Raw genomic sequence first — 27,529 nt, 5'->3', positions numbered from 1 at the left:
TTTCAACAGCTTAATGGTAATTTTAGTTATGGGGAAAGCTACTAACAAGTCGTAAGCTATTAAAAGTGTCCCTTCATAAAATGAAGATTAAAATAGAGTGCAATTTTGAGCACAAAACAAACGTCAAGAATTGAGAAGAGTTTTTATGTCAGCAAAAAATGACAATAAATAATACATTCTTCCATGAAAATTATTAAAGTATCTTTATCACCCTTAAATTTTAAAGCCCCCCCCCCTCACTCCACCCCCCAGTACCTGCTGTTTGGCAGAAAGTTTCAGGCCCTGGGGAGGAAGGTCCTTTGAATTATTGTTGCTGTTACGGAGGATTTTAAGTATGTAGAAAATGCGGTCTACGGAGTAAGACTTTTAATGTTTTGGAAAAAATCCGCTAAATGCTTGGAACTCCAGATCTATGCTTCTTTTATAAAACCGGAAATAAATTGAAATTGTGTAAGCCAAAAAGGTGGAGGAAACCTCACCTCACAGGGCAACAGTTAGACATGAAGTGCCACTGTAAGATTTCTTAGAAAGACCCATGAACCCATTTTTCTGCCTCTCCATTCGATGCAGGTGATAGGACGCTGTCCGTCACAAAGAAGGCATAAAAATGTGAGCTTTTGTCAAGCGACAAACGTGCTGGTGCGGAAGGTAAAGGATGCGGTAACTGCGAGTCCTGAACATTTGCGGTGATATTTTGCAGCGGGATGGCCTCGGGGTAACATATGAACTCCCTCTTTCTCAGAATTGCTTCTATTCGATTTTTCATTTTGGGCATACCTGGCCGAGCCGGACGAGCTAACCCAGGTCTATTTTCAAAAGTTTTTATGTAGAATGAAACCGTATTAAAATTCGTTTTCTATCTATCTGTTGAAAATCCTGGCCTGGACACGCAAGAGTGTCGAATTTTTACCCACTAAAACCATCCTCAATTCCCTCCACCCGGCCGCGTGGGTCCCCCAGCTTTCTTCTATACGTGACATACCAAACCGCGCTTTTCCCCTCTTCTCTGCCTTCCGCCGTTTGTTCTGGATAGATGCGATCATGGAGTCAATCGCATCCCAATTCTCCTCACGTGCTAGCATTTTCGGGACCAGATTTTCTAGTAGCAGCATCTCCCCTATAATTGCCTCTGTTTCATCCTTTCTCCCACAAATACTGGAAAGTGAAAGAATACGTGTTCTGGGTCCTCTGGGACACCATCGCAGTTTAGACATTCGGGTGAGGTTTAAACCTGTACAGGCAATGGCGATATTCTCCATGGCCTGTGAGAAACTGGGTAAGTTTGTAGTTGATCTCATCGTGTCGTATCTATAACCACTTCTTGACGGCAGGGACTAGTCTGTGAGTCTACCGACTCTTTCCAAAACATTGCCTACACTCTTGTCGTCTATTTGCAGATCTCTCCCTCTCGGTGCTCTTTGTTTGCTATAAGGGAGAGATTGGCTTCACATTCATCATCATCAACGGCGCAACAACCGGTATCCGGTCTAGGCCTGCCTTAATAAGGAACTCCAGACATCCCGGCTTTGCGCCGAGGTCCACCAATTCGATATCCCTAAAAGCTGTCTGGCTCCATCTTAGGCAGGGTCTGCCTCGTCTTCTTTTTCTACCATCGATATTGCCCTTATAGACTTTTCGGGTGGGATCATCCTCATCCATACGGATTGAGTGACCCGCCCACCGTAACCTATTGAGCCATCTGCCATTATCCACAACCGGACGGTCATGGTATCGCTCATAGATTTCGTCATTGTGTAGGCTACGGAATTGTCCATCCTCATGTAGGGGGCCAAAAATTCTTCGGAGGATTCTTCTCTCGAACGCCGCCAAGAGTTCGCAATTTTTGTTGCTAAGAACCCAAGTTTCCAAGGAATACATGAGGACTGGCAAGATCATAGTCATGTACAGTAAGAGCTTTGACCCTATGGTGAGACGCTTCGAGCGGAAGAGTTTTTGTAAGCTGAAATAGGCTCTGTTGGCTGACAACAACCGTGCACGGATTTCATCATCGTAGCTGTTATCGGTTGTGATTTTCGACCCTAGATAGGAGAAATTGTCAATGGTCTCAAAGTTGTATTCTCCTATCCTTATTCTTCCTGTTTGACCAGTGCGGTTTGATATCGTTGGTTGGTTCATCTTCGGTGCTGAAGTTACCACCATATATTTTGTCTTGCCTTCATTGATGTGCAGCCCAAGATCTCGCAACAATTGCCGCCTGCTCGATCTGGATAAATGCAGATTGTACGTCTCGGGTCGTTCTTCCCATGATGTCGATATCGTCAGCATAGGCCAGTAGTTGGGTGGACTTGAAGAGGATATTTGGATTACCCCTCCTTTGCGAGTTTTTCTAAGAATTTAGTCGCAAGGTGTGATGCTGATTTTCTCCTATATGTGACTGTATTCCGTTGATATTATAGTTGAAAGTTTCAGTGTTCTGGGCAGAGTTCAATCTGACGATATATCTTCCCAATGTCTGCTGTCAATGACATACCTCGGTTGCCTGAAACGAAAAAGAATAAAGCATAGTTCGTCTTGCATAGTTGGGCCCTCAGTTCTCCTTTGTCAACGATAAATGCTTCACTAGAGCTTTGGCTTCCCCAGAAAAATTCGCTCGAAAATACCATTGTCTTTCGCATGCGAGAATGTCTTGCTTATAGATGATTTCCATAATAAGATCATGAAATTCGCGCCATTTAGATAGTTCCCGTCAAACTTGAGAAGTTCTAGCTTAGGTAGCTTCGTTGTGATGTTGTTGGCGACCGTGCGGTTTACGTCAATAAACTAATAGTATCGGCAAAAGAGTCGATCCTTTAACACCATTTTTCTAAGCAGCCATTCGATGCAAGTGACGCTGTCCTTCCAAAATAAGGCATCAAAATGTGAGCTTTTATCAAGTGGCAGACGTGCTGATCCGAAAGGTAAAGGATGCGGTAACTGCGAATCCTTATCAATTGTCGGACGTGTTGATATGCTAAAATAAAAGATTTGCGTCCTGCAACATGTGCGTGGCGGTACGGTCTCTGGATAACATATGAGCCCTCCCCCTCTCAGGATTATTCTTATTCGATTTCCTGTTTTGGGCATACCTGACCAAGCTGGACGAGCTGACTCTGGTCCATTTTCAAAAGTTTTGTGTAGAACGAAAGCTTTTCAAAATCAGCTTTCTGTCTGTCTGTTGAAAATCCTCAAAAGACTCTAGCCTGGACATGTAAGAGTGTGGAATTTTTACCCATTAAAATCATCCCCAGCTCTCTTCACTGTGCCCCGTGCATCTCCCATAATCTTGGTCAGCTTTTTTCTCTACGAGGCATACGTAACCGAGCTTTGCTCCTCCTCTCTGCCTATCGCCGTTTGTTCTGGATAGATGTAATCATGGAGTTGATCGCATTCCAATCCTCCTCACGTGCTAGCATTCTCTGCATCAGATTTTCTGATACCGATACCTCTCCTAAAATCTCCTCTAGCTTGGACAGTGAAAGAATATGTGTTCTGGATCCTCTGGGACTCCATCGTAGTTTGACGATATCCTCCATGACCCATGAGAAACCGGGTAGGTTTGTAGTTGATCTCAGCGTGTCGTATATATTACCACTCCTTGATGGCATGGACTGGCCTGCGAGTCCACTGACTCTGTCCCGGGCGTTGCCAATACTCTTGCCATCTATTTTCGGATTTGTTCCTCTCGGTGCTCCTTGCCTGCTATAAGGGATGGATTGACTTCACATTGCATATGTTTATTATCTCATCTGCCAAAATATCACTCTGCATCATTCCCAAGATGACGAACCCTGCAGCATCTTTTAGGCTCTCCTTGTGTTGATTGTACTCAGTTTATTAGCGTTAGCTGATATCTGGAGCGCCTATTCCTCAACTGGGTTCGCATAAAGTATGATCGAGCTAACCACCCTGGCTATAAGCAACCTAGAGGTATACCGTGGCCTTCCCATGTTCAGCAACATCCTTGCAATGGATACTTTGTCACAAACATACAGCATTTTTTGCTTATAACTGAGCTTCCCATCTACCATCCCTCACAAACATTTGATTGCCGCCTTGGAAGAAATTATATGATTTCCATTTTTAATCCGAACATAATTTCTTTTACGGTGCTTGGTGACGAGTACCTTTTCCATTTTTTCCTCCGCAGGTGTTAGCCCAGAGCTTTCTAGCCAACTCTTAACGGCAGAGTGAGTATGACTTAGCATCTTCGAGATGCTTTGCGACCACAGTCAGTGCGATGTCGTCGGCGTAACCCACCCTCGTGGCTTCTTCCGGAATGGAAAGATTACTTACATCATTGTATATAATGTTCCAGAACAATGGGCCCAATATGAATAAAGTACTCATGGGGTTTGTGATTAATGCCATGCCAGAGCCACCTTTCAGCAAAATAAGCGAGATAGGCGAGAATACTAATCTTCACCAAGGATGTCCATAATAGATTCTAATTGGCCGAATTGAATCATCATCATCAACGGCGCAATAACCGGTATCCGGTCTAGACCTGCCTTAATAAGGAACTCCAAACATCCCGGTTTTGCGCCGAGGTCCACCAATTCGATATCCCCAAAAGCTGTCTGGCGTCCTGGCCTACGCCATCGCTCCATCTAAGGCAGGGTCTGCCTCGTCTTCTTTTTCTACCAAAAATGTTGCCCTTATAGACTTTCCGGGTGGGATCATCCTCATCCATACGGATTAAATGACCCGCCCACTGTAACCTATTGAGCCGGAATTTATCCACAACCGGACGGTCATGGTATCGCTCATAGATTTCGTCATTGGGTAGGCTACGGAATCTTCCATCCTCATGTAGGGGGCCAAAAATTCTTCGGAGGAGTCTTGCATAAGCTAAAGGAAAAAGAAGAAAAAAGGAAAGATCAATAAAACCTCTTAGGGCTAAAAGTTCTTAATAGCTAAGTACTGGACCTATCAGAGTAAGGCCAGGTAATAAATTCCCTATCAGGAGACGTCAATAGAGTACTAATGAGGATTCAATTTTTGCAGATTGACGCCACATTTGAAGGTTTTGTTCCCAGATGTCCTTGGAACTGGACAGGGCTGGAAGAAAGATGTTAAGCTGGCGGCTGAATTCCGGCAGGCTGCATTTAAAGAGTTCCTGCGCCTTGTTGTTTATAACCTCATATACATTTGAGGGTGATGTGTCAGCAGGAGTCTACTGGTTTTTCCCTGACGAGTTGTCGTTGGTAGCCTTTGCATAAGATACGCCTGGGCTCACTTTCGATGATGGGTTGTTTTTGGGGCTTTTCTTGAAATCTAAGAAGGCACAGTTAATTCAGTGGGGTTTCCCCTTCTGTATTTTATGGCATTTGCCTGGTGCGTGTGAAGTGGCGCACTTCACACACCTGTAGGGCCTGCCACAATTGACCGCAGCGTGCCCGATTCGTTGGTAGTTCTTACACTGGGTCACCTCCCTTGTTACGAAAAGGCTCAAATTTAACGAGCATGTTTAGGAGAGTTTGGAGTAGTGGCGTCAAACGTCTCTAATTAAGCATCGCTTCCATTTCAACTGGAACCATTTCAACATTTCATGAGTCAAGGTGGCTGCTTCTATAAATTTCCTCAGCAGACTTTTAGCACTTTTAACTGAAGTTTCCCAGAGTCCTCCGAAATGTGGTGTTCTGGGTGGTATGAACTTGAAGTCAATGCCTTTTTCGTTGCATTGTGAAATGATGGTATTTTGAGCCAACTGTGAATGAAGTGACTACTTGAGCTCCTACAGTTGATTTCTTGCACCCGCGAAATTAGTCGCGTTATCACAGAAGATTTTTTTGCAACGACCCCGTCGTCCAATAAATCTTTTGAGCACGTCCAAGATTGCTTTTGTTCACGAATTGGAGACAAACTCCAAGTGCACTGCCCTTGATGCAAAACAGCAGAACACTGCTATGTACGTTTTTTTGAGGTCATATTCCTCTGATGTTGAAGTGGTAATAAACTGAACCGCAAAAATCGACTCCGGTATTTACGAACGGCCGCGCTGATTGCACTCTTGGTGAAGGTAGATTTTGTATTTGTAGAGTAAGCAGTCTAGGATTGGCACAGCTGATCTTGCCAAGGTCTTGTCATTCAGCGGCCATAAGGTCTGTCTTGTTATTGCGAGGAGACCTTGAGGAGGTATGTATGCATGACTCTTGTGAATATCTTCCAATACCAATTTGGTTATAACATCTGAAGATGAGAGGAACATAGAGCGTTTAGCACCAAAGGACAGTGCTGCTGCTCCGGCCGGCCTGCAACCCTTAGAACGCCGTGTGAAATCAGAAATGGAGTGAGATGGCTTGACACATTGGAGGAATGAAGATGCTCATTATTATGCTAAAACACAAGTCCGAAAAAACAGAAATTAAAAGTATTTAATTTGCCTGGAAGCAGCGGCCTGGTGAGAACAGCAGCAGGATTCAATTTTGACCCTACATGGCGCCATTGTGTTGGCTGGGAAAGTTGATGAATTACACTGCGATATAGCGATTGAATCCATGATAGAACTATCTGGGAATCTTTTAAATAATAGGTTGGAATGTCTATCATATTAAGTATTTCCTTAATCCGATCTGCCAATTCAGCAGCCAATTTAGCAGCGCAGAGTTCGTTTTTGGAATACTGTAACTATATACGTGTCATGGTGTTACTATGTCCTTCGCAGCCTTCAGTTCTTCTCGAAACCTTAGCCACCCACTGTGCAATTCCATAGGTAAAGCCACATCCCAATCGAGTTTTAGTTCCCATATCTTCGAAAGAAATATTTTCGCTGTCGTGACAAGAGAAGCAACGAGTTCTAGTGCATCCAAGATACAGAAAATGTTAGAACCGATGGTGCATGTTGTGACTGGGAAATTGTCCGATCTTGGTATCCATGTCAACCCCAAGGCTTTGATGTAATTGTCTCCTTCCTCGTTGAGGTCTAATGATAGCTGGATACCTTGTGGTTGCATTTGTTTTAAGAACCGCTCGTCTTTTGGACACCATTTTCTGAGTCTGAATCCGGCTTGAGCGCGTAATATTCTGAGCTCCGATTAAGTCTTCAATAATTCCAGAATACTATTGCATCCGTTCCGTTGATATTATAGTTGAAAGTTTCTGTGTTCTGGGCAGAGTTCAATCTCGTGATATATCTTCCCAATGTCTGCTATCGACATACCTCGGTGGCCTGAAACGAAGAAGAATGAAGCATAGTTCGTCTTGGATGGTTGTACCCTTAATTCTCTTCTGTCAACGATAAATGGTTGACGAGGGCTTCGGCTTCCCCAGAAAAATTCGCTCGAAAATATCATTGTCTTTCGCAAGCGGGAATGTCTTGCTTATGGATGATTTCCATAATAAGATCATGAAATTGGCGCCATTGAAATAGTTCCAGTCAAACTTGAGAAGTTCTAGCTTAGGTAGCTTCATTGTGATGTTGTTGGCGGCCGTGCGGTTTACGTCAATAAACTAATAGTATCGGCAAAAGAGTCGATCCTTTAACACCATTTTTCTAAGCAGCCATTCGATGCAAGTCACGCTGGCCTTCCAAAATAAGGCATCAAAATGTGAGCTTTTATCAAGTGGCAGACGTGCTGATCCGACAGGTAAAGGATGGGGTAACTGCGAATCCTGATCAATTGTCGGCCGTACTGATATGCTAAAATAAAAATTTGAATGCTGCAACATTTGCGATGATATTTTCTGAATCCTCTCTCTCTCTCTCAGGATTCTTCCTATTCGATTTCCAATTTTGGGCATACTTGACCGAGCAAGACGGGTTGACCTTGATCCATTTTTTAAGGTTTTGTGTAGAAGGAAACCTTGTTAAAATTGCTTTTCTGTCTGTCTGTTGAAAATTCTCAAAAGACTCTGGTCCTGACGCGCAAGAGTGTGGGATTTTTACCCATTAAAATCATCCCCAAATTCCCTCACCCTGCCCTGTGGATCCCCCACAAGGTATAACATGACGGGGCGGAGTCAGCGCCGCTAGCTTTTTTCTCTACGAGATATCTGTAACTGCCCTTTTCTCGTCTCCTCTGCCTTTCGCCGTTTGTTCTGGATATATGCGATCATGGAGTTAATCGCATGCCAATTCTCCTCACGTGCTAGCATTCTCGGCACCAGATTTTCTAGTAGCAGCACCTCTCCACGCATGGCGAGTACAATGGGCCAACACGGCCTGAGTGCTCAGAAGCTGCAGCTTCTCCCCCACCATACACACCTCTCCTATAATCGCCTCTGTTTCGTCCTTTCTCCCACAAATATTGGAAAGTGGAATAATACATGTTCTGAGTCCTCTGGGACACCATCGCAGTTTAGACATTCAGATGAGGTTTAAACCTGTGCAGGCAATGGCGATATCCTCCATGGCCTGTGAGAAACTGGGTAAGTTTTTTGGTAACCACTCCTTGATAGTATGGACTAGCCTGTGGGACCACTGACTCTTTTCTGGGCGTTGCTTACATTTTTTTGCCATCTGTTTACGGATCCCTCCCTCCCGGCGTTCTTTGTCTGCTATAAGCGCGAGATATTGGCATTTATTTTCTTATCTGGCAAAATATTACTCTGCATCATTCCCGAGATGACAAGCACTGCATCATCTGATACAGTCCTGAAGGCGGAGCATACCCCCAGGGCTGCCCTTCTGCAGCCTGCACTCAGGTTGTTAGTGTTAACTGACATTCGCAACGCTTTCCCCCAAACTGGGATCGCATAGAGCATGATTGAGGTCACCATCCCGGTTATAAGCAATCTAGAGGTATACCATGGCCCTCCCATGTTCGGCATCATCCTCGTATGGCCCTGACCAAGAGTGGATGATTTGTCGCTAACATACCGCACGTGTTGTCTATTACTGAGCTTCCTGTCTATGATTACTCCCACTCACACTCTCACTCATGGTCGGTTTGGAAGTGATGATAAGATTCTCGATTATAAAATAAGCGTAATTTCTCTTCCGGCACTTAGTGATGTGTACCGCTTCCATTTCTTCCTCCGCAGGTGTTAGCCCAGAGCTTTCTAGCCAATTCTTAACAGCAGACGGAGTATGACTCAGCACCTTCGAAATACTTTGCAACCAAAGCCAGTGCAATTCCGTCGGCGTAACCCACCATCGTGGTTTCTTCCGGAACGGGAAGATTACGTACATCCTTGTATATTATATTCCACAGCATTGGGCCCAATATGAATAACGTACTCCTGGGGTTTGTGATTGATGCCATGCCAGAGCCTCCTTTCACCAAAGTAAGCGAGATAGGCAAGAATACTAATCTTCACCAAGGATATCCATAATAGATTCCAATTAGCCGATTTGAATGCATTTTTTAAGTCTAGTGTTACTACCACGCAATATTTGCTGGTACTACCCTTATCCATGAATTGCATCATCGGCCAAACCAGTAGCCAATCTGATAGAATCCATGGTTGCTATGCCTTTACAAAACCCATACTGTCGATCTAAAGAGCCTCTTTGGCTCTCAACAACTGGGAGTATTTAAATATAGATCACTCGTTCTAACATTTTCCCTACATTGTCCAAAAGACGTATTGGTCTGTATGAGGATGGCTCACTTGGGGTTTTACCAGATTTAGGTAGCAGTACCAGCTTCTACGGCTTCGATGCCGCTGAAAATATCTCTTCGAAAATATACGCTTCGATAGACTCAATGGACATATCCACTTTAGATTTGACGAGAATTTTAAGGGCCTTGTTTGGTACTCCGTCCAGGACTTTACTATCAGCTATTCTGCCACAGATTACCAGCAGCTCGTCTCTAGCAACTGGCATAATTGCTGCAACGTTCAGAAATCGCTGGAATCGGTCCGTATCCCTCTCTTACTGGGGCAACCCCTGAATAATTTTAGGGCAGAGGGTAGGACACGTGATCTGTGAGAATTTCTTAAATCATTTCCTCTTGCGTCGGTTGATGGCGAGTTTGAGGGTTTTGCGGGCTTCTTTAAAGGCGCGCTATTTTGCCTTTGATATGTTCTAGCCAGCAAGCTCTGTGCCGATCTTCTGGCTTGATGGCAGGCTAATCGAAGGCTGACCAGTTCTCCATTCCACCAGTACTGGTGAATGAATACCTTCTAGACATGGACTCTCCACATGCTTTAGCGGTGCATTATGCCATGTAGACAGCTCTTTTCGTCGAGACGCTTGCTTTATTAGGTTGGTATAACCACAGGTGCATGGAAATATGCTCATCCAAAGCTTTTATAGTCCAGTCTGAAATCTTTCTCAGTTTCAGGTATACCGGTTCTCTGCCCTGTGATTCCATAGCTCAAGGAAGATTGCCTGGTGATCGCCGTGGTTGTAGCGTTTGCTGGCTTACCAGAACACAGCACGCACCTTCGTTGGCGAGAATTAAAGCTCTTAATAAACTGAATCCGCCTGCATTTACTTTTCTCCTACCTGCAATTGCCATCTCAGATTCGTACGTGGTCTGCTCAAGTAAACCCTGAGCGACATGGAGTGCAATGATTGAGGTTTATCTGAATAAACCTCATTTTCTCATTATAGTCAGTGCCATCCTAAATTGCGGACACACTCCACTTCCAACAATATCCTGGTTATCCTATCCCTCCTTTCTTTCGAACAGGCATTTGGGGTCCATAATGCAATCTTTGGCAATACGGTCTTTCTCGCCACATCTTCTGCATCGACCGGATCAATGAATCTCGCTGGTGCATGCCTTTGCAAAGTGGCCAAACATGAGGCATTAATGCTTCTCTCTAGTGAGGTCTCTTCTGTTAAACCGAAGACTACTCATCCAATCCGAACTTTTCCAGCCGTCCGGTCTAGCAGACTATTTGTATTGTGGTCGTTCGGGTATCGCTATAGGCTTTTTGTAGGCTCACAACGAACTCCACCGCAAGTTCCACCAGCTTAAATTGTCCTTTTAAGGCAGTGCGAATTTCCCCTCTCGATGTCACTTCATCAAGATCCGTGTACTTGGTCACACACTGCGACATACTAACCGAACAGCTTTTTAACTTCATTGCGAAAGCCATCAGTTTACACAGGATTTTTTCAGTTCAAACATAAGATCGCCTTTGTGGGCCCGAAATTCCTGCCCACGTCGAAGCGAAAACTTCTGGCCAATTAGAATAACCTCCTTTCAATTTAAAGGATCGGAAAAATGGGTAAAGCAGGTCATAAGGGATACGTACATTCCAAAGTGGTTTGGGTTGATGCGGAAGAGGCAATATCTCGAAACAATTGAATAAAAATGTCTGGGAAGCTGTTCACAAGGAAAAGTTTTCTCTCCCTTACGATAGCTCCTCAAAATGGGAACCTTGTTATGGCTTATGAAAGACAAAATAGTTTTTGTGTAATTTTCATGGATGATTTAGCCTCAGCAACTATCTCCACCTCCACGTGGTGACCGCTGGGAGCTCTTTCTTGACGAAAAGCTGCAGACGGAGAAGGATGAAGGCGAGTCTCCCGCGCCTAAAAACGGGACAAATTGTACCAACTGGTCCTCCAGGTTGGGGGTTGGGTAGGGCTGACAACCCTACACGGAAAACAACTTGTTACGAAGCCACAACAGGAGCCTCGAACAGGACGGATTTTAAAACGTCGGACCCGGCAACGACAACGGAACAACGATTTGCGCATTTTCTCATGGAACGTGCGCTCCCTGTACAGAGATGAAGCTGATGAGCAGCTAGCCGATACCCTGTCCCAATATAGGGCTGATATAACAGGGTTGCAAGAGATGTGATGGACAGGGACCGGTTTCCTGGAGAAGAGCCACTACACCATATATTATAGCGATCATCCAGTAAACCATGTGCTCGGAGTAGGTTTCTTAGTCAGCCAAAACATGAAACCTGCTGTTATCGGCTTTGAAAGCATAAGCGAACGGCTATGCACTCTGCGCTTGCGAGGCAAGTTTAGAAATATAAGCCTCATAAACGTTCACGCCCCTACAGAGGAGACTGCAGAGTCGGAGAAGGATACCTTCTACGAGGCAGTAGAGCGAACCCTCGAAGCCTGTCCCAGATATGATATCAAAATCATACTTGGGGATTTTAACAGCCAAGTAGGGAAGGAGCCCGTATTCAGGCGATACGTTGGCTCCCATAGCTTACACGAAAAAACAAATGATAACGGATTGCGGACTATTCAATTAGCAGGGTCACACGAAATGGTTGTTGGAAGTACCTGGTTTGCGCGGAAAGCGGTCCACAAACATACGTGGGCTTCTCCAGACGGGACCACTTTCAACCAAATTGACCACGTGTTGATCGAACGCCGCCACCTCTCAGCCTTGATGAATGTGAGAACATATAAGGGGGCCAATATAGACTCGGATCACTATCTCGTTGGCATGGTGCTCCGAGCTCGAATAACAATACCACCTAGAATCCCATCTGACAATCAGGTGAGAGTGAACACTGAAGCCATCCACAATACAACCTCCGCGACACCTATAAGAGGGAAATGGATGCCGCAATACCCGCAGTCAATAGAGGACCTGGAGAAGAAGCATCAACTAATGATCTTCACAACCACCTGAAGAACGTTATCATGGATACGGCCACAAATATACTTGGCCCCAGCCGCAAAAGGAGTCGGAACGGCTGGTTTGACGATGAATGTAAGCTAGCAACGGAACGGAAGAATGCCGCATACCGAGTAATGTTGCATTCTTAAAGAACGCGGGCACGCGCAGAGACTTATCACGAACTCCGTCGAGCGGAGAAGCGACTTCACAGACGGAAAAAGGAAACCTGGGAGAACCAACAAGTCTGTGAACTAGAAAAATACAGGGAACAACCGCACCAGGCGCGGAAGTTTTACCAACAAGTCAGCAGGATGAAGCCTTATACACCTCGATGCTCATCCTGCCGAGACAAAGAGGGAAATCTAATTTCCGACAGAATGGGCATATTAGAGCGATTGGTTGAGCACTTTGATGAGCTATTGAACAACCAGAACATCGGCGAGTTGGAGGTCCCGCCAACTGAAGACGACGGACAAATACTGCCACCACCAAGTTTATGAGAAACAGTCCGTGCAATTCATCGGCTAAAAAATCATAAGTCGCCAGGAGCCGATGGAATTACAGCCGAATTGGTTAAATATGGAGGCGACCAGTTACACCAAGTGGTTCATCAACTTGTGCTCAAGGTATGCGACAGCGAATCAATGCCTGACGATTGGCAACGAGGCATTATCTGTCTCATACATAAAAAGGGAGATATCACACAGTGCAGCAATTATAGAGGTATCACGTTGCTGAGTACCATCTATAAGATATTCTCCACTATCTTACTAGGCCGGATAGCCCCATACGCCCAGAACATCATTGGCCCATACCAAAGAGGCTTCACTCCAGGCAAATCAGCAACAGATCAGATTTTCTCTCTGCGGCAAGCGATGGAAAAACTGTTGGAATATGGACAACAGTTGCACCATCTGTTCATCGACTTTAAAGCCTCCTATGATAGCATAGCCAGGGTAAAACTGTACACGGCCATGGGAGAATTCGGTATCCCGACAAAATTAATAAGACTGACTAGGCTGACCTATGGCTGACCAATGTGCGAGGCCAGATAAAAGCAGCAGGATCACTCTCAAGACCATTCGACATCAACAACGGTCTACGACAAGGGGATGCCCTATCATGCGTCCTCTTTAACCTGGCCCTCGAGAAAGTGATTCGTGATGCTGAGGTAAATGCCAGAGGTACGATCCTCTTCAAGTCCACCCAACTACTGGCCTCTGCTGACGATATCGACATCATGGGAAGAACCACCCGAGACGTACAAACTGCCTTCATCCATATCGAGCAGGCGTTGATTGGCGCCAGATCTTGGGCTGCACATCAATGAAGGCAAGACAAAATATATGGTGGCAACGTCAGCACCGAAGACGAATCAACCAACAACATCAAACCGCACTGGTCAAACACAAACACGAAGAAGAATAAGGATAGGAGAATACAACTTTGAGACCGTTGACAATTTCTCCTATCCAGGGTCGAAAATCACAACCGATAACAACTACGATGATGAAATCCGCGCACGGTTGTTGTCAGCCAACAGAGCCTAATTCAGCTTACAAAGACTGTTCCGCTCGAAACGTCTCACCATAGGGTCAAAGCTCTTACTGTACAAGACTATGATCTTGCCAGTCCTCATGTATTCCTCGGAAACTTGGGTTCTTAGCAAGAAAAATTGCAAACTCTTGGCCGCGTTCGAGAGAAGAATCCTCCGAAGAATTTTTGGCCCCCTACATGAGGATGGACGATTCCGTAGCCTACACAATGACCAAATCTATGAGCGATACCATGACCGTCCGGTTGTGGATAAAATCCGGCTCAATAGGTTACGGTGGGCGAGTCACTTAATCCGTATGGATGAGGATGATCCCGCCCGGAAAGTCTATAAGGGCAATATCTATGGTAGAAAAAGAAGACGAGGCAGACCCTACCTAAGATGGAGCGATGGCGTAGGTCAGGACGCCAGACAGCTTTTAGGGATATCGAATTGGTGGACCTCGGCGCAAAACCGGGATCTCTGGAGTTCCTTATTAAGGCAGGCCTAGACCGGATACCGGTTGTTGCGCCGTTGATGATGATGAACTATAGGTGAGTTTCCCGACACAGCACATGGCTAGATCAGTAAAACTCTTTAAGGGATCAACAGTTGCTGCCTCCAAACAGAGCCACTGTAAATGCCGAGAAGATGGGACTAGTTCTGTTGATTAGGAAGGTCACAGATTTTCTCGAGTCAGTAAAAAGGCTTCATTTTGTGAGCAATATTGAAACGATGAAAGTTACCTCGCCTTCATTACATGCTATTTCGAATTTGCCCTCCATTCACTTGGAAGTGGAATAGAAAAAAATTAGGAATAGCTGCTGGTTCTTGGAAAGGTGGCCAGCCGTGTAACCATGTATCCTGTTTTAAATTTCAAAGGAAATACTATGTTCCTCAGATGCTATATTTCCCAAATTCTTCTTTGGGAAAACATAGCCCATCATAATGAGCTAGGCAGAGAATCATCCTCGGATTTTGACATATAGGGCTCCGAGGTCTTTTCGCACAGTTCGACTATGAAACTTCTCCTGCTTTCGCTTAAACAGGACCATGTTGTAGGTGCAAATATAAACCACCCGCAGAAATACCGTCGGAATGCACTATTTGGATTTGTTCTTCCGTGTTATCAACATTATCATCACTTAATGGCAAAACCGGTGGCGCTACATGCTCGAACCTCCTTAGGTTGACAGACTGGATTGCCAAGTATCTGGTTCGAACATGGGGGCCGAATTGGCATTTGATACTCAATCTATGACTTTAGTCTGAAGTGCGAAGTCAGAAGAATTCGCGCAGCCTAATGGAGAAATTTCATCCGGAAAACAAAGTCGCTCTGAAAAATATTATCGCCTCTAAAGTAGAGGAGCATGAAAATCGTAAGAGGGTGTTTAACGGTGTACAGCTTCCTAAACTGGGTGGTGGCCTCGAATATAGGCAGCCGATATAAAGAAAACGGAGGTATTTCATTTCATATGCGCCTACCTCGCTCGTACAGATTTCACGGGAAGATACCTCAGTAGGGTCTTCTTTAATAAGAAAGCTGCATATTCTCTACCTTTGGCCTACCGTTTCGATCTTGTCAAATACCTGCATTAATATGCAGGCCGAAAGCTGCCATTGAATAATATAATTAATTTAGTTCAGAAAACCTGCGTTCTAGGAACTGCAATACCCCCCACTTTCTTAACCTAACCTAACTTCATTAGGAAAATCCTTAATTTAGTGTAGTTTGAGTATTGGGTATACCAATAGTGTACCTAGGCTTATGTAAGGTATGCATCAATGGGCTTCAATTATTGACCTGGGATCAAACCATTATTATTATTGTTATTCTGTTAAGAGAAAGTCGCACCGCGTCCTTGAAGAGCTATTGTTTACCCTTTTACTGGTTATAGTGTACCTGTTGATCATAGTATCTCAAGCAGGCCTGTAACCGTTAGGAACTTTAGTATGTTCCCCACTTCCAGATGTTTCAGCTTTGCATCTGGCATTAAGTGTTCTCCCAGATGTATCGACCTACTTTGCACAAGTGCCGGACACTGTCCCAGGACGTGCATAGAGGTTTCGTCCTCCTCCTGACAAAACCTGCAGGCAGTGTCCGTAGATATCCCTAGCTTCCCTAGGTGATAGTTCAGCCGACAATGACCAGTGAGAATTCCCACTATGATTCGGAGGTTCTTTTTGGTGAGGTTTAAGCAATCCTTTGTACGCATGGGTTCGTATCCCCCAATAAGCACCCCGTACTTCTCCATCCCTAGTAGGCCCGCCCAGTATAGTTCCCTCAACCGTTTCTCTTCGTTTCTTAGATTCATAGCCATGAAACCGTTTCCGATTCCACAGAAGGGTTCTGGCCCGTGTAAAGGCATCCCTACTCCCTTCTTGGCTAGTTCATCCGCTGCCTCATTGCCTTCCAACCCAGCATGGCCTGGGACCCAAAGTATCCAGACCTTGTTGGACGAGCCGAGTATATTCAGTCTCTCAAGGCATTCCCATACCAGTTTAGAGTTCACCTGGTTGGACCTAAGTGCCTTGATCGCTGCTTGGCTATCGGTAAGAATAGCTATGTTCTGTCCCTTGTAGTTCCTTTGCAGATTAAAGGAGGCACATTTGTCTATGGCGTCTATGGCGTAAATTTCCGCCTGGAATATGCTAGTGTACCTGCCCATTGGCTCAAAGTACATTTTCCTTGGACCAATGACACCGGCACCCGCTCCCTCTGCTGTGAGGGATCCGTCAGTGTACCAAGTAATCAGTTGCTGGTTTAAGCCGTATGTCGCAGCCACGCTCTCCCAGTTTGCCTTGTTACTCCAACGTGTTTCAAACTTCTTATCGAAGTGAAACCTCGTTGCCGTGTTATCCCTTGGTATCCGTAATTCGGGATACCGCCTAGAAAGGATATCAATCTTCCTTCGATTTAGGCAGCTCCCTCCTCACTCATACTACCGGCCATCCTGAATATTGATCTCCTTGGCTGCATCTGTATGTGCAGATGGAGAGGGGTTAATCCCAGAAGGACCTCCAGGGATGTCGTTGGGCATGTCCTCATTGCCCCACTGATACAGACGCAAGCCAGCCTTTGGAGCTTATGTAATTCCCTGGCTTGTGTGCTGAGTTCGGTTCTTTCTGCCCAGATTACCGCTCCATAGGTAATCATTGGCTTTACTATTGCAGTATATATCCAAAGTAGTATCTTCGGGTTGTAATCCCATTTTTTTCCTGCTATGGATCTGCAAGTCATCAGAGCCCTCGTGGCTTTCCGACAAGTGTTTCCGACATTTGTCTTCCAGAGTAATTTTTGGTCTAGCGTAATTCCCAAATATTTGACCTCTGTTTCTCGTTTCACCTCCATATCATGTAATGTTATGGCTTTCAGGTGATCCAGCTTACGCCTCCTACTGAATAGTACTATGTTGGTTTTGGTTGGGTTGATCCGCGGTCCCACCTTCCTGCACCAGGCACTAGTAACCCTTAATCCAGTTTGGATTCTATCACATAGGGTATCTTCATATTTGCCCCTACAGATTAGAACAATGTTGTCTGCGTAGCCCTGGACTTGTATTACAGTATTAGTTAACACGTCCAGGAGTTCATCCACTACCATACTCCACATCAGCGGCGATAGTACTCCACCCTGTGGACAGCCTTGAGTGGTGTTCATGATAATAGAATTTGTACCTGTTTGTACCTCTATTTGTCTGCTTTCTAGCATTTTGCCCATCCAGAGTGCCAGGGTGTTTCCCACTCCTTTGCGGCTCAGGGCATCCTGTATCTCTGTGTGCGATGTGTTGTCGAATGCTCCTTCGATATCCAAAAACGCGCACAGTGCAATTTCTTTTGTTTCTATGGCGTCCCGTAGTACCTCTGTCAGCTGATACAGAGCAGTTTCAGTTGACCGTCCTGCCCGGTAAGCGTGTTGACAGTGATGTAGGGGATTACGCTTTAGAACGTTAGTTCTAATATAGTTGTCTATGACCTTCTCCACCGTTTTGAGTACGAACGATGTTAGGTAGATTGGTCTGAAAGATTTAGGGTGAAAAGGATCCTTTTACCCGCTTTCGGAATAAAGACCACTTTTTCCCGTCTCCATGCCCTTGGTGTGTAACCCAGTGCTATGCTCCCCTTTACCACCCTCAGAAGAGACTCTAAGATACTTCCTAGGCCTCTCTGGATAAGTGCTGCGAAAATGCCATCTATTCCGGGAGATTACATTGGTTTAAAAGTTCTCACTGCCCATCTTAGCCTAGCTTCTGAGCATACCTCTTTTGCTAGTTTCCAGCCCTCTTTACTTCCCCTTTTATTCGTTGTTGGGGTGTCAGCAGATTGTTGTCGCCTGCCGCCGAGGGGTAGGACCCCGGGAAATGAGATCAAACCATAGTCAGCTAGTAATGCTTTTTTGACATTTGGGCTACTCTTCTAGGATCAGTAGTAACTGACAAAGCAAATCCTTCGGGACAATTTAAATTCAACATCCCATGGAAGTAACGCTTCAAACCTAGTGAATAATTTCTCATCATTAATTAAACTGTAATTGATTTCGAGGATAATTTTGAACCCCTTTTGGTTCGATTACACCGCATGGCAAACTAAAATCGATAATTCAATTAAGGTCCCCGAAGGATTCTCCTGAAATTTTGCATTAATGACTGCAGCTGTTGTAGGTTGCAAGGTTCAGTTTGTCGATATAAAATTCCGCTTGATAAAATCCTCCCTTTCAGCACCGACTACCCTAATTAAATTGCAACGGTGCGTTGGTTACCAAATTATTTAAAATGCCATAAATCCTTTAAAGTCTCCCGGTCATTATTAATCGCCAAATTTAATCTAGTTTGTCCCTTGGGGATTCGATTCAAATGCTATTGGGGTTGTGTTAATTTCTTTACAATGTTTGTTGACCGTCATTTTTGCTGTTGCGTGTTATGATTACTAACCACTACCGCTGCTTTTCAACATGTAATAATGTAAATTTATTCCATTTTTGACTTATTGGTATTTTGTCCAGGTGTGATAATCTTCGGGTCGGATCAGGAGGTTGCGGGCGTGATGAGGGCAGTTCGCCGGAATAATGCGACTGGAGCATTTTCCTGGATTGGGTCGGATGGTTGGAGCGCTCGTAATTTGGTTTCGGATGACAATAAACCAGAGGTAAATTCAACACCATAACATAGTGTCTATAAACAAACAAGTGGACGGTCCGTCCGAATGAATTATGAAATTAAATTATCCTTTTTATTGATTTACTTTTGGAATTGAATTACGTCTGCCTTCTGTTGACTTATGGTTTCATCGCACTTGAATCACAATAAAAGGTGGAAGGCACGCTGTCAGTTCAGCCTCAGGCGAATCCTGTCAAGGGTTTCGAAGAATATTTCCTGAATTTAACGGTGGAAAATAATTTGAGAAATCCGTGGTTTGTCGGTGAGTAATATTGGACTTTAGTAGAATATAATTTTGTTCCGTAATTAGCGTGGTATCATATTAGATCCAGCCAAAAGAAATCCATTATTTTTGCATGAAATTTAAGGCCTTATTTAGCGTATTGAAAACGATCTAGTTTAGGTTAAACAATAACTCGTTACCATTTCCAGAGTAATTACAATAATACCTCCATCATAGAACCCTTTCGTCCCTGTTGGTAAAAAACTGGGACAGTCGAATTTCAAAACCTTTTTTTGAGATAAATTTTTCCCTAGTAAAATAGTTCGACATTATAAGGCGGGTTATAAGGCGGATGCTCTCAACCAACCTCCTGGCGCTTCTGGTAAGTTGCTATCAATATGTAGCATCTGGCGTTGACCTGCCAATTCCACCAAGCATGCAATCCCAGGTTGTTCACCATTTGTGCTGGCTCATCACAGTTCAACAAGCAAAGTGGCGCAACCAATTAAAACGGGCCGACCCTGTTCTAACCGGGACAAAAATTGAGGTAAGTTGCTTCGTTTGCCAATAATGACAGCGAGGCACGAGGTATCCTGTGGAGATTTTTTCCATCAACTGCTGAGAATAGCACTCTAGGATAAATGGAACAACCTCCTCGCGGCAGAGCGCATTCGTCTACTGCAATAGCAGCTGTACGAAGTAAGGAATCACAGTTCTTAGACAGATCCTGCGTATAACGAGATAATCGACGTGTACGTTCACTTTTGGTTTTCGCAACTGGAAGCTACTTTTAATATCAACGGAATCACTTGCAAGAGGGACAGATTATACCAAGCAACGAGAATATCCGGTCTTCAGCTATCGATAGTGGAAGGAACCCCGGCCATCAGATCCATACACGGTAATCACAAATTGTACCATCACTACCTCAGAGAAACAGGAGGAGATGCGCCTCAGGTGCCTGCTGCAGCGCCAAAGCTTACGAAAAACCGTCGCGTAATTGACAGGATCTTAGGAATTTGGCCGGATCCAGGGGGTACAAACTACTACTAATTGCAAAAATACGGCTATGGCGACGGTGCAACCACCTGCCACAAAGTCGCCGAAGGCAACAATGGTGGGTTATCACAAACTCAACTTCACCGACAAGTAGTGGTAAAAATAAGCGAGGTGAATGTAGAACGACGTGTTATATCCAGCGATAGAGATCGCATCCGCCAGAAATCCCGCTCGAGGTCCCGTAGTTATCTGAAAAGCGGACGCCTAAAAAATTATGATATCATGGTAGCATCGGTGATGCCAGAGGAGCATAATCAGTATTACATATTATATTACTTTTTTGAGCGAAATGAACAGTTTGATCGGCACATCAACGTCGCCAAGACCGCTACCGGAAAAGGCCATAGCACTCCGCAATTTTAAGAAGCCAGCAGCGTTGGAATAACTGAGAAAATTCCTGGCTATGGTAAATTTCTACAGGCGAATTCAAAAAATAGGGCAAGACTCGAATTTCTGGGATCCTTAACTGGAAAAAGCCACGTTGCTGAAGTACCCGCGCGGAGAAGCAATTCTCGTGATATATAGTGACGCTTCAGACACGGCAATTGGAGCGACAATTCGACTTCAATAATCAGTTTACCAGAGACGTTTGTTATGACTTAGGCAAAAATGGTGCCGTAGCATACGCATTCTCTTGTATTGCTAGCATCGACGTGCTGGTCTGTATCACCGCAGCCTAGCGAATAGGCGAGGAAGTACCATAGATTATGGAATCTAAGGAATCTACAACTGTAGAAGTTTTAGTGTGGTACGCAGAATAGTTTTATTCATCCGTACATCCCTGCTGCTGGTATCGCACATACAAGCGGCCGTTCTGCGAGAAACCACATCCAGAAAAAGTATGTCTGCTCATCTATGTCAAAAGACATAAACCAATGGGCTCGCTGCTGTATGACAGCCAATAAAGTAAAGTTGGAAAGCCTTTGAAATTGTACCCCGAAAGCAACAAGATTTCTGATATTAGATTCCAACCTGTACACATCGGCATAGCTGGCCCCAGAAAGAACTCACAAAGCTACATGTCTTAGCGATAATTGACAGGTATACCCGTTGACTGAAGGCAGTGCCGACTGACTCTGAGATAGTTCTCAACACGTTGTTCTCCACTTTGGTCTCGCGGTTTAGACCTCCAGTAATTAAGGATCGGACTTTGCAGCATTGCTTTTCAGAGCTCTGGCTCGGTTAGTTGATTGCAAAAAGAATAGAACAATGGCGTACCATCCTTCTTCAAAAGGGATGCAAGACATCGATGGCATCGATCTCTCAAAGCAGCATTAATGTGTCAAAGCAGAAGCAACGACTAGGTCGGCATTCTTCCAGCGGTACCTTTAAGCCCCCTTAATACACTGAAAGGGGGCCTTGGGACATCGGCCACGTAGTTCTTATGCGGTCCTCCGGTTTCTTGAGAAATTCAGAGAGCAGATAGGACATTTATGTCTGCCATCAGCGGCGCACCATTACCGCGGAAAGATCTTCGTCTGCGAATGGACAAGAAACGAATGTCACCGTCAATTGCTTGAAGCTCGCAGCCTTTGTTTTGGAGACCGGGCCGCGAAGTCGACCGTCGTCCTGAAATCGAAGAGGAGTAACATTCGCAAAGTAGCCGAATCGACGCAAACAAGATTTGTTTTTCTGTAGACCGCAATCAGTTTATGTGCGTTAGATAAGATATGCAACGCTGTTTCCAACACTGGGACTGCATACGATACGGTGAAGTTTAACACCATGGCTGTAAGCAACCTAGAAGTATATCGTGGCTCTTCTACATTCCGCATCATTCTCGTCAGAGTCATATTAGCGGCGGATGATATTTTGGAAGTATGCGGCACATGCTGCTTAAAACGCAGCTTCCCGTCTATCATCAGTCTCAAGTGTTTGATGGCTGCCTTAGAAATGATTACATGATTTCCTATTCTAACGCAAGCATGATTTCTCTTAAGGTATATGGTGATGAGTACAGCTTCCGTCTTTTCTTCCACAAATGCTAGCCCAGAACGCTCCAACCGGGTCTTGACAGCATAGATTGCTTCGCATGAGTACATGCCTGCACCTCAGTAACACCAATAGTCATCAGAGACATCTATATAAGGTTCCGATTGGTCGAATTGAATGCAGTGCCTTTCGTGATTAGCATTTGCGGCGAAAAAAGTAACTATTGTGATGGAATCAGTGGTTGGTCTGGTTTCACAAAACCCATTCTGCCTATCTGAAATGTCTCCTTGACTGTCGAAATTGGGGGGTAATAAATTGCAAATTACCAGCTCCGATAGTGTCAAGAAGACATGTGGGTCTATAGGAGGATTGTTCGGAGGAGTGGGAATCCCCTCGGTCATGCATGCTTCTAAAAGTTGCGTAAACATATTCGGTCTGCATTTCACGCCAAGCTTGATTCCCCTGTTCGGCGGGCTGTCCAGACTTGGAGCTTTACTTTCGCCTACCCTGACTCAGATCTTCAGCAGGTCGTCACTCAGGCAGGAGCTACTGGATGCAAGGGCAAGTAATATGCGAAGATAAACTGCCTTTGAATCATCCCGTCACGACTTTATTGGTGCTACCCCACCGGTTCGTGTCCGCCTCCGAACAGAGCTCCTCAAAACAATCCCTCTTGTTCCAATGGATTGGTAGCTTGAGGTTCCTAAGGGCTTCCTCGTAGGCACGATCGTTTTCCCCTAATCGGCCCTATCTATCGCGCTCTGAGCCATTCATTCGGCTCGGTGGTAAGTCAATTAAAGTCTAGCCAGTTCACCATTATACCGATAATTCGGTGATTTAGTGAGGAATAGGCATCTCCTAGGCATCTATGCGTCATGAGTATTAGTGATGTATTTGATGGCATGGAGAACTCTATCTTTGGAGGTACCTACCTTGTTAGGCTTTTCTAGACACAACACCATGAATGCTTTTTTGTTCATCCATTACTTTTGCAGACCATCCTGCGGTGCTTTTTCATTTCAATGTGCTTGTCTCCTAGTCTATGGCCTCGTCCCTAGTTTACCTAGTCCTCGCTAAAATTCAGATCTACACTTGAATGGGACCTCCCTTTCCAATAGGTGTTTACATTATCTTTGTTGGCCAGAAGTATATTCAACTGGTCGAATGCGTTAGTCTCTTTGCTGTGCCACCTAATGCCCCATGTATTAGACTCACTGAAAATGACCCTTGGACTTCCTCCTCTTCTGTTGTGAAGAAAATTGTCTAACAGCTCTTCAAATTCAAACAATTTGAGGCTAGGTGGGGTATATCAGCTGTATATAAATATTCCGCTTACTTTTTCGCACACCAAGCCACTAGCTGCCTTATGCATGGTATATTGCAAGGTTAGCGACCGCACAACTATGTTGCGGAAATATGAAAATTGTGTCCAAAGACGCAAATGGTTCCAGTAGCTGCCACTCTGTTGAAGTCACCGCCGATAAGTAGTGAACCCCTAGTGTTTGCGTCTGTCTGGAATTCTTCTATTGTCCAACTAGGTCTTGCATAGCAGTTGTAAAAGTTGATATCATTTATTTCAGCCCAGACGAAACTCTCTAATGGCTCTTCGATTTCTAGGAGCGCTTGACCCCCCCCCCCCCCCGCATGCCCACATAGCAGCCTGTTTGCTCTTCTCATGAATACATGCATTATTATCTGGTATTTTGTGTCATTCGCTTATTAGAACCACGTCCGCCCTCTCGTCTATTACAGTTTGTGCCAAGAAGTCCTGGGCCGCCTCGCAGTAATTGAGTTTTATCTGCATTACCTTCATGTTGATTTCGTAGTATTCAAAGCCCTCCTGAACAACGGAAATTTATTACTACCAGCCATGTGGTTAGCATCTTTCTTCTGGTCTTTTCTACAGGACATACATACATACATGATGTTATTTTATCGTAGTCTTTTATACGGCCTTCACCTCTGCAGCTTGAAACGATCTTCCTCATTTTTACATTGTTGGGCAAAGTGTCTAAATTCCAGATATTTGAAACATTTTGTAATCCTCACCTGTTCCCACAACCGACAGACAACCCAACTTAGTTTCATTTTTCCTACTTCTAAGCTTCCTCGCGCTTTCTACAGGAAGGACAAGGGCCGTAATCTCTAAGGTTACTGCTTCCACCATTTTAAACTGAGAGTGAATCGTCCCAGCTATGTCCTTCTTTGTAGTAATTTTATCAATGTCTTTACATTCGATGGTAATACGATGGGTTGGAATTCTAATTTCTGCTTGAACATCATGGGTTTCTCCGATGATTCTCCTGAACTGAGCGGATTTTTCTCCTGTTTCCTGTTAAAGCAATATATCTTCATTTTGGATCCTTCTAATTTTGGACAACATTTTGCCCATTTCCTCCAATTTGGGGTCGATTTTGACGCTGTGCAGTATATCCGCATACGACATTTTCCTCGTTTACGTAATCAAAATAGTGTCGTGCCTCAGTTTTTTGAGTTCTTTGCTCTTCTTCGCCATCCGTTTCTTCGTAACTTTTGCCCAAACTACTTGTCCATCGTCTACCTGTTTCAGGTTTGTTACATTTGCAATCTTCATTCGCAGCTTCTGTGTCGTTTCTTGCTTGCGCCTTGAGTTCGAGGGGTCACCATTCGGGATATTCTTCCTGTTTACCGCGGAAGCGTTTAATCCGGGAGTTATCTGCGAGAAGTTCTTCTTCTGAATCGCATCTTTAGCCTTCTCGTCACGCCATTCAATTTCCATCAATATATAAAGAGCTCTAGTACTCTCAATTACATTCCTCATTGATTAATAAATGGAACGTCTTTTTCCTTCCTCCAACATCTCGACCAACATTCTCATTTGCTCACCAAGCTTATGGAAATTGCGTCCTTCCGCGACTAAGTCCACTTCCGTTCAGTAGCGTTTGGGGTTCGTTTTCGCTGACGCTCTGTTCTAAGGTTGCGCTTGGTGATCATGGATTTTCCTCGTAATCATTGGTGCGTGATGGCCTTCGCAAAGCTCTAGCCAGCATTTCTCAAGGTGCTATGAAAATGGATGTTCGACATAGTCCCCCATGTTCTCATCCTAGGGCCCGGCCAGTCTTGCGTGGAGTCGCCAATAGACGTACGAGCGCCAACGGTCCAAAGTCGACGTACATATGATACATGATTGATTCTCACTTAGGTCAGAGGTGTGTCCATTCAAAGATCAACCACCCGATCGCAAGTCGTAGCGGTGGTTCACATTTCATACATAAAGACCTCAGTGGTTTCGCACATGCCTCCTTATGTATCCACGCGGTCAGCAGTTTTTTAATGCAGGCGTATAAGGTCTCACATTGAATCGTTCTGTCAGTTGACAAGCCCATCGCAGCCTTGACAGCGATCCGATTCGTAATAAAGCAGGAAAGGTTCCAGTCCAGTCCTACTCCCCTGAGAGAGAAAACTCCTGAACCAGTAGAAAATTCTGCTGGTCGCGCTTATATTATAGAGGTTCTAGTGAATGTCACACTTTGAATTTCGGTGCTCGCTACTTCTACAAACCAATTTCGATAAGATTTTGTTCCTTATCGGACATTGATACTAATTTGATAGTTTCAGTTTTATTAAGTTTTTATGTAAAACTATCAAATCATCGTTGTTTCGGTCGGCTAGAGTTAGTTATTACCTCTCTAACATGACCGCACCAACGAAGATGTTCCTCCCACAACTTCACGCATCGTCGCTATTATTTCTTCCTACTTAACTGGAAGCCATACTCCCCAAAAAGGATACCATGGTTATCTATGCAAGCCGGGAGGCCACGCTAGGGTTTGCACCACTATATTGTCGGGGTGGGGTCTTGCGGTCAGAGCAGGATTAGTGCTAATCAGGTATAGTTTATCAAAACCTACACCACCAACTATTGCTGACGAAACATTGAGCGTTCTCTGAGGCATACCAAAGTTTTAATGGCACGGAGACGTTCACTACATAAGCCTGAATACCATTTCGGCAAGATTTCACCTTACGTATTCAGGTCACAGAATGTTACAAACGTCAGCCTAATGTCAACAATCCAAATCATATTCCAATCTCGTGTGCTTTTACGTTGCGCTCCTTGGGTTTATTTTCAGGTTGACCTTCCAATAGCTTTTTATACATACAGCCAGGTATGGCTTAAGACCTTGTTTTTTGGGGCAAGGAACCCGCCGGCACCCTCTGTCATTAGCTCCAGATGCATTATCCAACGGTTACGACGTGGAAGTGAGAGATGGGTAAATCAGAGTGCATTTCCCAGTTTTTGGTCATAGTATACCGTGCCATGCAGCCTACCACTCTAAGGCACATACTACTCTTGACTCGCCACATACTCAGGATTGTTGTGAAGTTATCGTGTTTGAATTTATAGGCCCTTTCGTACCTCTGATTTCTACTAATGGCATCTATTTGAAAAATAACCGATTTCTTTTTAAAATAATGGATTCCTTTTTTACTCTATCTAATATTGTATCTTTTATCTTATATATCTCCGTACAAAATACTCGTACGGATACGCATATACGTATTTCAGAAGAAGTGTATTTTTGATATGTTCTTTCTTTTTGTTTTCAGAATTCTGGGAGGACCATTTCAAATGCAAATACCCCAATAGCCCTTTTACCCCGCATAACCGAAACTTTACAAAAGTTTGCACCACAAAGGAGAAATTGACCAAGAACAATACAGATTTTGAGGACCAATTGCAATTCGTTAGTGACGCGGTTATGACGTTTGCACACGCTTTAAAGTAAGTCGAATTGGCACATGAAAAAATCTGTTAGACTTCTAGGTTCCTAATATGATTTAGGAAATACTTTTTTGTCAGTTTACAACCAATGCTTCAAAATACGGTCTAACATTTTATTTATTTAGGGATATGCATCGTGATTTATGTGGTGGTCGACCAACACTCTGTGAAGCCATGAAACCCACGAAAGGCGCAGATTTGCTCAAATATCTTCGAAAGGTAAAATTCCAAGGTGTGTATTGAATTATATTTTTACAGAAATCCTAAGATCCCCGCATTATACCATTCCGCCTCCTTTTCCCACCCAAAGCATGTGACGAAAATCTTCAATCCGTATCCGTACGTAATCATCTACAATCTCGTCGTTGA

At 44.4% G+C, this 27,529-nt stretch overlaps 1 protein-coding gene across 1 annotated transcript in view; it reads left to right on the top strand.

Moving 5' to 3' along the window:
- Positions 1-27,529, top strand: part of LOC119655813 (metabotropic glutamate receptor 2-like) — a 195,636-nt gene that overhangs the window by 49,226 nt on the left and 118,881 nt on the right. Inside the window, exons 5-8 of the mRNA XM_038061918.1 lie at positions 19,028-19,170; positions 19,335-19,443; positions 26,986-27,160; positions 27,286-27,392. Coding sequence (XP_037917846.1) covers positions 19,028-19,170; positions 19,335-19,443; positions 26,986-27,160; positions 27,286-27,392 — 534 coding nt within the window. The remainder of the gene's footprint in view (positions 1-19,027; positions 19,171-19,334; positions 19,444-26,985; positions 27,161-27,285; positions 27,393-27,529) is intronic.

This window comes from Hermetia illucens, chromosome 4 (assembly GCF_905115235.1).
Source record: "Hermetia illucens chromosome 4, iHerIll2.2.curated.20191125, whole genome shotgun sequence".
Lineage (NCBI taxonomy): Eukaryota > Metazoa > Arthropoda > Insecta > Diptera > Stratiomyidae > Hermetia > Hermetia illucens.
This window is presented reverse-complemented; position numbering and strand designations above follow the sequence as displayed.